Source organism: Danio rerio, chromosome 24, assembly GCF_049306965.1.
Source record: "Danio rerio strain Tuebingen ecotype United States chromosome 24, GRCz12tu, whole genome shotgun sequence".
Lineage (NCBI taxonomy): Eukaryota > Metazoa > Chordata > Actinopteri > Cypriniformes > Danionidae > Danio > Danio rerio.
Window position 1 is genome coordinate 43,668,672 of NC_133199.1, and position 13,069 is coordinate 43,681,740.

A 13,069-nucleotide genomic window follows, 5' to 3' on the forward strand; every position below is an offset into this window, starting at 1 on the left:
AGGTGACACATTTTCCTTCTTATGCCCTTTTCTTGATGTTTTGACTTTTTTCAGACTCATTCTTTTCCTTCAGCTTCTCCATCAGGAAATCAGTGTGCCAAAGGGTGAGAGCAGAATCAGTCTTGAGTGTGATCATCAGCCATTTTTTCACACAGTCTTATGATCGTCTGACCACTTTTATTTTCTCTTCCTCCAGTTCTGGCATTTTCTTCCAGCTTTTTGACCACAACTACCCCATCAGCAATTGTGGTTATGCAATTCTTCTTTAAATCTTCATACATCCTCTTCTCCTTCTTTGTCTTTTTCACATATATTTTTTCACATATATCCTTTGACATGATCTTTGTAGCTGCATTTATTAGTGCACACTGTACTTTGTTAATTTCACACTACACCATGAGATATCACTGTTTTTTGTTTTTGTTCTCTTTAACATATTCCTTGTTCTTCTTCAGAGCGTCTTTAAGTAGTTTCAGCTCATTTTGCTTTAGTTTAGTCAATTGAACTTGTGATTGTAGATTAGAGACATTTGCCTCCAACTGGACACATGTTCAGTCATCTTCAGAGATTTAGGTTATACTTTGTCAAGACTTACTTTCGTTACTTTAGTTATTGTTACTTTGTTACCTGTGTGATAAAGCAGTTGAATGACAAAATGGACAAAGCCCCTACCTGCACATTTCATAGAACTACCTAATGATCCATATTAAAATATTATCTGGAGTTGCTTTATGGGACTGTTGCTATGTCATCACCCTGGTTGATTATTTCAGTAAGTGGCCTAATGTAGCTTTTGCACCATAAGTGACAGCAGATGTCATTTTTCTTAACACTATCAGTTGTAGGAAGGGAAATTGGCATGGCTAAGTCTCTGACAATCCACGGCTAATAACATCTCCTGTTTGTTTGTTTGTTTGTTTGTTTGTTTGCTTGCTTGCTTGCTTGTTAGTTAGTTAGTTAGTTAGTTAGTTAGTTAGTTAGTTGGTTAGTTGGTTAGTTAGTTTTTTGAGTATGGGAAAAAAATAGGGGAACCAACATTGCAATCCCTAAGCCAAAATGTAATGTAATGTAATGCAATGTCGAGAATGAATGCCAACTACATTTTAAAAGATAAAATTCTCTATTATTTTGTTGATTCATTTTCAGATAAAGTATATTGTCTCATCAATGTATATAAATAAACACTACAGTATTGAAAATAATATTTGTAAAGAATGACTTTAGTTTTGTTGTACTTTACATACATAGGTCCAGTCTTTAGAGCACAACCACAGACTGTGAGCACAATATGTACTTTTACATTTCTGGGCTTTCGAGCAGGATTTAACAATCTAAAGACTTTTAGTGCATGATTTAGTTTTTGAAAGGAAACAAAAAGGTGCCTGATTTTCCTTCTCCTGCACTTTTCTTGATGTTTTCAAGTGTTTTGACTTTTTTAGCTTCTCCATCAGGAAATCAGTGTGCCAAAGGGTTGTGGGATTATATTCCATCTTTGAATTTTTATACATCCTCTTCTTCTTCTTTGCCACATATATTTTTGCCATTTGCTTTGTAGCTGCATTTATTAGTCCCCACTATACACTGTTAACTTCTTTTAAAGGGGTGGTCCAGAATGTAATTTTAAGGCTTGGTTGCGTTAATAAGATGCAAAGCAATGTGTGCTCATGTTTCACTTAAAGGAAATCGTGTTATTTTTTCATAAATCTCACTTTGATTATACACAGCTACTCAGCTAACATGAAAACGACTGTCATATTTCCTAGTTCCTCTAAAAGGCCCGCCCTCAAGTGAATCTTATTGGTCATCATCATAATGTGCTGTGATTCACTGATCGGCTCCACGTCACGCCCTGACAAGCACACGCGTTTTGTGTAAACAGTCAGTCAGTCAACACGTGTCTGTAACGAGTGAAAATGGGATGCGGCTCCTTTAAGTGTTTCTGTGCCTTTTAGAGTGTTTATGTGTGTATATGATGAAGTATCTGTAACACGAGAAGCGCATGTGCGCGGGAGAGATATTTATTGTTCTTTTTCTCTCATGCTCGGATTAAGTTATTTTCTGTGGTGACAGAATAAAGCACAAGATGTGAGATGAGACCTTTGTGAGCCTGGATTGATTTGTTTTTGATGTTACACTCCAGTTGGGAAATCATTGCCGTATTTTTTTTTTAATCAACGCATTACAGGACGTCTTTCACGCATATCCGGAATATGCCTGTGTAAGTAACATGAATCGTTTACATATCTTTTGCGACTTTATTGTCCGAGTTGTAAAACGCATAGGAAAGCTGCCTATAGAGAGAAACTCTGCCGTCTCACACAGAGAGACGCAGGTGCTGGCCAAGAGTGCGTGTGTGTGTTTACAGCCGTTTGATAAATATAAATTTGTAACGTTAGCTAAGTCGTTAGCGGCTACAATAATTTCCCGTTGTTTACATCTTTGCTACAACACACCGTTAAGGTTCGACACTGTACATGTCAGGATCAATATTAACAAATAAAAACATTTGCAGCTCATGACTGAGTTCACAGCGTTTCCTTGCTCCATCTTTGAGGAGATTTTAGCCGAATCCAGCACTGAACTGGGAGAGATTCTGGAAGCTGCGTTTTGTCAAATCATGCTTGCTGATTATTTTATAATTCTCTGGAACATAATTAATATTGAACTGTAAGCACTTCTGTGTTTGGGTCGTGTCATTTGGAAGCCCAACAACAGAAACAGAACAGCTCTGTGGAAACAGCAGGATGGCATTTCTCCCTCTGCAGTAACGTTACAGCGCCTCTGGCCACGGCCTATACCTGCGCAGTGTGGGATGCGCAATAACGAACTTTTGTGATCTCACAGGGGGAGGAAGTATTTTTTGTAGTCCCTGAAATTCATTCATTGTAGGCATTGCTAAGCTAACTCTGTATAAATCAAGGTCTCCCTTTGCATTGAACTTTAAGCAGTTTACATTCAGAGATGCTGTTTATGTTCACACAGCTACACTACACATCAACTGAAGTTTAAAATATAACATCGTAGTAGACCACCCCTTTAACACTACACCGTGAAAGATTACTGACCCACCAGCATGCAGGATAATGACAGTTATGAACAGTCTCATCACAGAAGATGCAGCACATTGCAGGATCAATATAAACTCATTCTTTCGAGGAAACTTCAACTTCAACAAGTTCTTGTTGTCTTTGACATGTTCCTCATTTTGCTTTAGTTCAGTCAATTGAATTTGTGATTGTAGATTATAGAGACCCATTAGAGATTATTTTTTAACACATCTTTAGTCATCTTCAGAGATTTTGGTTTCACTTTTTTAAGAAACTTAAAAAACCTGTCATACCACTGAAACTGCAACCCCATGATTGTACTGTACTACTTCAAGTCAAATGCATTCACAAGGCTATTGTTGTTAACTAGGTATAGTAAGCATGACAAAATGACCACTCAAAGGTGTGGGTGTTGAAAAGTAGAGCACAGAAAACTGAAATCTTGATGTGTCTGAAGCATACAGTACAGAGTCTCATTGGTGATACAGGACAAAAAGAGTATCCAATGCCAACATATGATACATATATTTTGAGAGGCTTTGGTGAGAGATAAAAAATGTGAGTCAAATTTCTTGTATCATTTTTAAAATGTATTTGTTGTAAATGTTTATAGGTGACTTTGTTGACAAGCACCACTACCATGGCATGACTTTTTAGAGAAAAAAAGTTGTTAATGTTAGCTGATCTTATTAAGGCAGATTTTTTTATATATATAATTATAACTTTGTATTCTATTTATCTTACATCTTGAAAAGAAGGCAGAATATGTTATCTTTAAGACATTTTTATGGAATTATATGTTGAAATTGTCTATTTCTGTGCTTTCTTCTCACTGTTATAACACAAGTAGGCCCATTTTTCCTGATCTTGATTGCTTCTACAGTTTACCAAACAATTTGTTGTTTAACAGAATGTACCTGTATGACACACACACACATGCTGGTAATGTGAACTGACTGCATGAACATAGTTTCACCTCTGTGTTTATAATACACTGGCCCTGTAAACATACGTACTGGAACAGAATGTTGTTTTTCAACTCTGACAAAGCAAAACTGCAAACCCATCAGCGCTGACAGAAAGATAGTTTTAAGAGTCGAAAATACATACTTTTAATGTCCTGACATGTTCTGGAGTGTGATCTGCTTTACTGATTCCTTCTAAAAATATTTTAAACATTGTTTCCCCAATTTGTTAATGATCATTTATGAAAGCTGTTATTAAAGTGATACATTGAGGTCTTTCTTGGGTTACCTTCTCTGTGTTTTTCTTTATTGTATATATTTTTGCTTCTTTGGCAGGTTTGCTCTAGTGGCATACTACAGTAATAATCTGGCATCCAACTGGTGCAGCATATCAATTTTTAGTCAGATGCCAGCGTGGGATCAATATAAACTTTTACTTTGTTTTAACAGTATTTTCCCCATTGTTTCGGGTATTTTTGCCTTTGTTGAACATGTGATCGTACATTGAAATTATTTTGTTTTAACTGGGGCAGTACAGTGATTCACAGAAAAATGGTCACTGGTTTAGGTCCCAGCTGAGCTCTCTGTGTATAGTTTGCTTGTTCTCAAGGTGTCATAGGTGAATTAGGTAAACAAAGTTGGCCATAGTGTGTAAATGAAGAATGTATGGGTGTTCCCTGCTGCATTAAACTTATGTCAGAGTAATTGGTGGTTTATACTCTTTATCATAATCATCTCACTGATAGTTGTTAGACAAGAAAAACAGGCTGATTCTGTTTTTTCTGCTAACACTTGACTTTAGCTTCTTTAACAGCCATCAGAACATTACTAGAAGGAGCTCTATGGGAGAATGTGAAGAGCAGGACAATGTTTTCAGCAACATCTCTTCCAAATTAAGAATGAACTGCATCAAATGTGTATTGTTGTCCGTCAGAGGGGCAATTTACAGTTGCTTTAATCAGCAGACAATAGACACACATTTTCTTTAACTGAGAAAGTCCATGACAATTTCTTTATCATTTTCCATAATCCATAATTTTGTTACTCAAAACTGTACTAAATAAAAAATAACATGCATTTTGTATGATCTCACTTATTTTGTTAAAAGTTTTCACATGAATAAAAAAAATGTTTCTGTAGTTCTTAATAAACTCTGTCTTTTTACCAAGGAAGAGTATTAAGCCTCTGAAAGCAGTTTATCTTTGTGGACAACCAATCCAGGTCACAAAAAAGCTGAAATAACCATTGAGAGAGCAAATGTACTTTTTGGAGCAGATTCTTGTACCTGCTGTACCTCATGGGCTGCATTTATGCACTGGAACTAAGCTATCCAAAGAAACGCAAATACATTTTTGAGTTTTTTCATAAGGGCTTCTTCAAGCTTGATGACGAACAGTAACATGTTCCCCAACGTCCAAGATCTCAAGATCAGCTTATTGGCCTAAAAGCCATACAGACATTGTTGATAGTAGCGAGATTTTGTTGGGTCATTTGAGTAAATTGTATTGTTCAGATTTTTCAGTTTTTCCAAGCACAATTTTGAAAAGGCCTTTTTACATATGGACCATACTTGTGGGTCAGTTGAAGGGTTAGTTCACCAAAAAAGTTTTTTTTACTGTTTTCTCCCCCTAAAGTGGTTTCAAACCTTTGTTTCTTCTTCTGTTGAACACTAAAGAAAATTACTACAAGAAAGCTTATTCTGAAACTATTGACTTCCACAGTAGGAAAAAACAAATCTTTGTGTTCAACAGAACACAAAAAACTTTGAAACAAGTAAAGGGTGAGAAAATGATGACAGAATTTCTATTTTTGAGTGAAATATCCCTGTGCATGTGAAGCGAGATTTTTGTTTGTTTGTTTTGCTTTGTTTTTTTGCACAGTCTGAATGTAATTTTATTTACAGCATTATCAGTTAATATAGTTCATGTGTTTAGTAGGATGCATTTAAAAAAGTCCCATACAAAAAAAGTTTAGTTTTCTGTGAAGATTTTTCACTTGCTAGTTTACAATGCTTATGTTACTGTTTTGGTTGCATTTAAGGATTAATAAACACAAGCACGTATGTGTAAAAACTAGTCTGAACCATCCATATTAAGTCCTTTGTATTCCATCATTGTATAAGTTTTGACGAAGTAAAGAATTTGTATTTTGAAATATATGTTGAATAAAAAAAAAATAATAACTGTCATTTTTTACATCATATCCTGTAATTTCTTCACAGAATTTGCCAGCTCTACGTAATATTTTGTTTAAGTAGTCTACTTCTACTTAGAATTTGTAAAATAGACAATTTAAAAAAAGATGTTGGTTTCAATACAAAATGCAAGTTTACAACTCATTAGATTATGTAGATCCCACACACAAAATAATGGTCAGAGAAAAAATAAGTTAAGTTTATGTGAAAATTTTATTTTGACAGATAAAAATTAAGTGAGTTCTACAAGGCCTAGTATTGTTTCATCTACATAATAAAACTATGCAAAAATTCTATTTATTGTTTTAAAAATCTGAAAAAACAGATGTACATCAGTATTCACAGCCTTCACAGCTCTAAATTGAGCTCAGATACATTCTGTTTCCACTGATCATTCCTGAGATGTTTCAGCAGCTTCATTGACGTTCACCTGTGCTCAATTCAGCTGATCGGACATGATCTGAAAAGACATACACCTGTCTATGTAAGGCCCCAGGGTTGACATGTCAAAGCACAAAACAAGCATGAAGACAAAGGAACTGACTGTAGACCTCCGAGACAGGATTGTCTTGAGGCACAAGGCTGGGGAAATTTACAGAAAGTGAGCACAGCGGCCTCCATCATCTGTAAGTGGAAGATGTTTGAACCACCAGGACTCTTCCTAGAGCTGGCCGGCCATCTAAGCTGAGTGATCGAGGGAGAAGGGCTTTAGTCAGGGAGGTGATTAATAACCTGATGGTCACTCTGTCTGAGCTCCAGTGTTCTTCTGTGGAGAGAGGAGAACCTTACAGAAGGACAACCATCTGTGCAGCAATCCACCAATCAGGCCTGTATGGTAGAGTGGCCAGATGGAAGACACTCCCCACCTGGAATTTGCCAAAAGGCATCTGAAGGACTCTCAGACCATCAGAAACTAAATTCTCTGCTCTGATGAGACTAAAATTGAACTCTCTGGAGTGAGTGCCAGGCGTTACGTTTGGAGAAAAGCAGGCAGTGCTCATCACCAGGCTAACAGCATCCCTACAGTTCAGCATGGTGGTGTTGGCAACATGCTGTGGGGATGTGTTTCAGCAGCAGGAGCTGGAAGACTAGTCAGGATAGAGGGAAAGATGAATGCAACAATGTACAGAGACATCCTGAATGAAAACCTGCTGCAGAGCGCTCTTGACCTCAGACTGGGGCGATGGTTCATCTTCCAGCAGGACAATTACCCAAATCCCACCACCAAAATATCAATGGAGCGGCTTCACAACAACTCGGTGAATGTCCTTGGGTGGCCCAGCCAGAGCCCAGATCTAAATCCTATTGAACATCTCTGGAGAGATCTGAAAATGGCTGTACACCGTCACTTCCCATCCAGCCTGATAGATCTTGAGAGGTACTGCAAAGAGGAATGGACAAAAATTCCCAAAGACAGGTGTGCAGAGCTTGTGGCATCATATTCAAAAAGACTTGAGGCTCTAATCACTGCCAAAAGTGCATCAACAAAGTATTGAACAAAGGCTGTGAACACTGATGTACATGTGAATCTTCAGCTTTTTTATATCAACAATTTCAAAAACTATTTGTTCACATTGTCATTATGAGGGATTGTGTGTAGTATTTTGAGGAAATCAATGAATTCAATGCATTTTGGAATAAATATGTAACATAAACAAATGTGGAAAAAGTGAAGCACTATCAACACTTTCCAGATGCACTGTATGTTCACTGATTGTCTAAACAAATGTCTAAACAAATATTATAGCCAAACATATGTAAATAGAAATAAACAAGAAGAATGGTATTCATGAAATTATTGTATACAATTGTTAGTGCAAAAAAGGTAGAACTGAATACAATATACATACAATTTAGAGCTGGGTGGTATGACGGTATATACAGTTGAAGTCAGAATTATTGTCCCCCTAAATTATGAGCCACCCTGTTTATTTTTCCCCAATTTCTGTTTATTTAATTTCTGAGAAGATTTTTTTCAACACATTTCTGCACACAATAGTTTTAACTCATCTCTAATAACTGATTTACTTTATCTTTGTCATGATGACAGTGATTAATATTTGGCCAGATATTTTTCAATGTATTTTATATCTGCCAGATGTTATTTGAGAAATGTTTTAGCAATCTCCACTTAAAATTGGAATTTGTTGTTCATCTTAAGTCATAATTCGTTTACTAAATCAAAATAGATCAAGTCCTTTTCTTGACATTTTCTGGAAAAATTACCTTTATAAAAACTATATTGTGAAAGATATTGTTACCATTAAATAAGCTTTCTCATTGTGAAATAAAATTTTGGTCATACCACCCAGCCCTAATACAATTTACATACTTATATTAGTGTATAAACCATGACATGATGATAAAAGAAGCAAAAAAAAAAATGATAAATGAAAAAATATTTTAGTAACACTTTATCTTAAGCAACAATTTACACAAGGCCTATTACTAAGATATTAACTGTTCATTTGCATAAATATACTCTTATTCTACATCTCTAATCTTACCCAATACCTAAACCTAACTACCACATTACTAATATTAAGTTAGTTAGAAGTTTATTAAAGTTAAAAGTCTTAAGTAAATGGATTATTAATAGTGTGGATTGTGCCTCAAAATAAAGTGTGGCAAATATTTCCAAGTAGTTAACATAAAAACATTTTTTTTAAAAATCCTTTTTTATAGTGTAGTGTTTGAGTAGCTGAGGCATTATTTGTTTATTTTTTTGTAGATATTGTAAAGTATCTTAGAGCTTTTTGTTTTCCTTTCCCTGCTCTCTTCTTGATGTCTTCCAGTGTTTTGACTTTTCCAAGCTCATTTATTTCCTTCAGCTTCTCAATCAGAAAATCAATGTGCAGAAGTGTGTTCAGTGAATCAGTGTTGAGTGCTATTTTATCCAGAGTGTCCACACTGTGAAAAGCTTCTTTTAGTTGATTTTCATTCTCTTTCTCCAATTCTTTGAGTTGTTCTTCGAGTTTTCCGACCAAATAAACACCACTTTTAATTCTGTATTCATGTTCCTTCTTTAAATCTTCATATGTCCTCTTCTCCTTCTTTGTCTTTGTCACATATATCTTTGCTTCTTTGACATGATCACTGTAGTGGCATTTATTAGTGCACACTGTACAGTGATAATCTTTCATCACAGTACACCGTGAAAGATTACTGACCCACCAGCATCCAGGATAATGACAGTTCTCCTCACAGACAGTGCAGCATGTGGCCTTATAGGCTAAATTTAGATCAATATCAACCCTTTCTTTGTAGGACACTTCAACTTCATACTCAAAGTTCTTGTTGTCTTTGACCTTTTCCTCTTGTAGAGCATCTTGAGCTTGTTTCAGTTCATGCCTTTTCTGTTCTAACTCTTGACCCACTAATTGTAAATCAGAAATTTTTGCCCCCAACTCTCTCTGGATTTGCAAAACATCTTGTGTCATCTTCAGAGTTCTTGGTTTAATGTTGTTAATAAATTGCGTCAATCCTGTCATTCCTCTAAAACTGAGATCCCATGCAATCTCCTCAATCATCTCATATTCTTCATCATGAGTATCTGACTGGCGATTGTTAAACAAGAAAAACAAAGGCTGATTGCGTCCATTCAATGCACACTTGATTTGAGCCTCTTTAACAGCTATTAAAGCATTACTAGGAGGAAATCCATCTGAATGTGTGAAGAGTAGGACAATTTTCTCATCAATATCTTTCCCAAATAAAGACTGAACAGCATCAGTTATGTATATTAGTCTGTCAGAAAGGCGATTCTGTGTTGCTTTATTCACCAGACACACTGCGTTTATTTCATGGGTCAGGTCATCAATTTTGTTTAATCTCATGCCAATGTCAATATCAAAATCAATTCCACGAGTGTTTCCATATCCTGGTGTGTCGATGATTGTTAAATCTATTGGACTCTCTTGTAGATAAACCCCATAAACAGTGATGATGGAGGTCTGACTGTGAGCTGAAGACTGATCACTCTGATCATCTGTGATCTCAAACCAAACCTTGTCTTCTCTCTCAACACCCAGCATGTAGTTGACCATCACATTGACCAGGGTAGTTTTTCCTACGCCTGTTTCTCCAACTATCAGAATAGTTTTATGAGGTTTGTTTTCGTCTCTTTTTCCAAAAATGATTTTTCTGTAGGGTTCAGATTTATCCAGATTTTCTGTATTTGTTTGCAGTCTGTATCGAGCAGGATTTCCATCTTTAATTAAGATGCTTTTTTGAATGAGATCATTCTTGTTCTGTATAAAAAGTAACACACAATAAAAAGTACAGATGATCATTTGTAGGAAAACTCTGTAGCAATTTATTTCTATTTGTCATTTCTGCCTTATAACAAATGTAATTGTAATGAAGCTGTAATGTTTTGTGTTTTAAAGTAGTTTTTTTCTTTTTTTTTGCACCCTGAAATGCATGTAAAGACAAGAATAAAATTTATGATGCAGATGAGGGCATCGATTGATGAATACGTTATGCAAAGTTAAAGTAGGCTGTGTCAAACAAATTAGATAAAAACAATTCTTTAAATATATCATATCCTTGAATGGATCCTGCTCATATTAGGCTTGAACGCAATGTAATACTGTGCAATGGGAAAAATAAAAATAAAATTGTTTAATTTATTTATTTTTACCAAGTATTTATTAACTGTCCTATTATTAACTAACCTATATACTGTGTTATAAACATAATTTCAAGTAACAGAACTGCAGTCAGTTAGTATATAAAGTTGAAGTCAGAATTATTAGTCCCCCTGTTTATTTTTTCCCTATTTTCTGTTTAACAGAGATATTTCTTCAACACATTTTTAAACATCATAGTTTTAATAACTCATCTCTAATAATTGATTTATAATAATAAAAATTTTTACCTTAAAATGGTGTTTAAAAAAACTGCTTTTATTCTAGCTGAAATAAAGCAAATAAGACTTTCTCCAGAAGAAAAAATATTATAGGAAATACTGTGAAAATTTCCTTGCTCTGTTAAACATCAATTGGAAAACATTTAAACAAAGAAAAGAAATTCAAAGGGGGGCTAATAATTCTGACTTCAGCTGTATAAAACTTAAATGTATTGATTTCTACTACTAAACTTTATCAAGTGCAGCACAACCAGCATGTTCCCTATAAAGAATTCAGCTTGATGATGTTTACAAATCCAAATTAAATTATTGATTTTGTATAAGCAACTGGAGCTACTTGAGACAAACCAGTTAACCAGTCTAATGTGCTATAATTCAGCCAGATGACTGAAGACTGAGCCAGATTCATTTTGCCAAAACATGTGAAATGTTATGTCAGAAGCTTTGTTCAGCTTAAAATCATGTGACTGCTTCATGTATAATGCCAATTAAATACCACTGTATTTCAAAAAGGTTGTTTTTTCTAAATAAAATAACTGTCTAATAACTGAAAGACTCATTTGTACTGGTTGTCATATTTTCAGTTTGTGTGCTGGCACTGAACATATTTTATAAAATATGCAATAGATGTATAAAACAAAACAAATTTTAAAAGTTATCCAATGGCAAATACAAAAGTGAAAGTTTGCAGGTGTAAACAAAAACAGCAGTTTGGCGCGTACAACGTAGGGTTAACACCACTAGATCTACACACATTATAACACAAAAGTGCTATGCAAACTTGTTCTAATTTTTTTAACTATTATTACGGAGATCAGATAATCAGTGGGTAATTAAATTTCAGTGTAATAGGTTACATAAAATTATATTCAATTGCATATCACTGTATGTACTAATTACAACAAAATCTACTAAATAAATGTTACCTTATATGAACAAGTTTCATTTCTCCTTTCTACTTTGTCCTCCTCCAGGAATCCCTCGCACAGTTTTTGTAAAGCAAGATCAATTGGAGGCTCGTATTTTGAGGATCTTCTCCTGCAGACCGGACAATCCTGAGTTTTTGTGGTTGCCCAGAACTGCTGAAGACACTCTTTACAGAAATTGTGACTACACGACAGAAGAACTGGAATCTTGAAGATTTCGCGACACACAGGGCAAGAAAGGCTTTCTAAAGAGGAATTTTTCGAAGCCATATTTTGCTTTCGCTTTTGTACGAAATTCCCACAAGAGTAAAAAAAATCTGCAGTCAGTTTAAAAGCATGCTTCTCCTAAATAATTTCTTAAAGACGTCCACAAATTACGATTCCTTTTAAAAAGATTAATATAAGAGAAGCGTAAAAAATAAAAAGGCAACCTCTTCCTGGTGCGCTGTTTAATGCTGGGGTAAACAGGTATACGTCTTCCGTACTTGCTCATCTGGTGTAACTGAAACCGCAATGCATTGACTAGTCACTAGAGGTTGACAAACCCCTTTCTTAAAATGCCCAACTAGGCCAGTGAAAAGAAGCTTAACGTCACATATGGTTTTAGTGTATACAGTTATTATTACCCTTCATGACAGCTGTGAGGGGGTAATTTTTTTTAAATGTAGATCATTTTACCTATTAGTTTAATAATCTTTACTTGTAGGCTACACCTTTTCTCCAGCCATCTGTTTAGTATGTGAAGTTTTTGTCTCTCTTGCCTACAGTAATTTGCTTGTATGGCACAGATGCATAACAAAGACATTGCATGTTAATTTATGTTTATGTCATATTATTAGTCATGAAATATGTTTGATTAAATGACTTTAAATAGTAATTTTATATATATTTATATATTCTATTATAATTTATATTATTATACCATGCACATATTTTTTTGGTTCTTTATCTTTTTTTTTTTTTACTTTTAATTTAAGACTTTTCAAGACTAATGTAAATATTGGGCATCTGTATACTATTATAATACAAATAAACATTATATAAGATGGGCTACTTTAACTAAATAT

The 13,069-nt window shown here is 34.8% G+C and overlaps 1 protein-coding gene across 1 annotated transcript; it reads right to left on the minus strand.

Moving 5' to 3' along the window:
* Nucleotides 1-6,404: 6,404 nt before the first annotated feature.
* LOC100004944 (uncharacterized) lies at nucleotides 6,405-12,476 on the minus strand. Its single transcript, XM_001344086.7, has 2 exons — nucleotides 12,003-12,476; nucleotides 6,405-10,456 (listed from the first exon to the last, which is right to left on the minus strand). Exons 1-2 carry the CDS (start codon nucleotides 12,270-12,272, stop codon nucleotides 8,924-8,926), a joined length of 1,803 nt encoding a protein of 600 aa, XP_001344122.1. The 5' UTR covers nucleotides 12,273-12,476; the 3' UTR covers nucleotides 6,405-8,923.
* Between the last annotated feature and the right edge of the window lie 593 nt (nucleotides 12,477-13,069).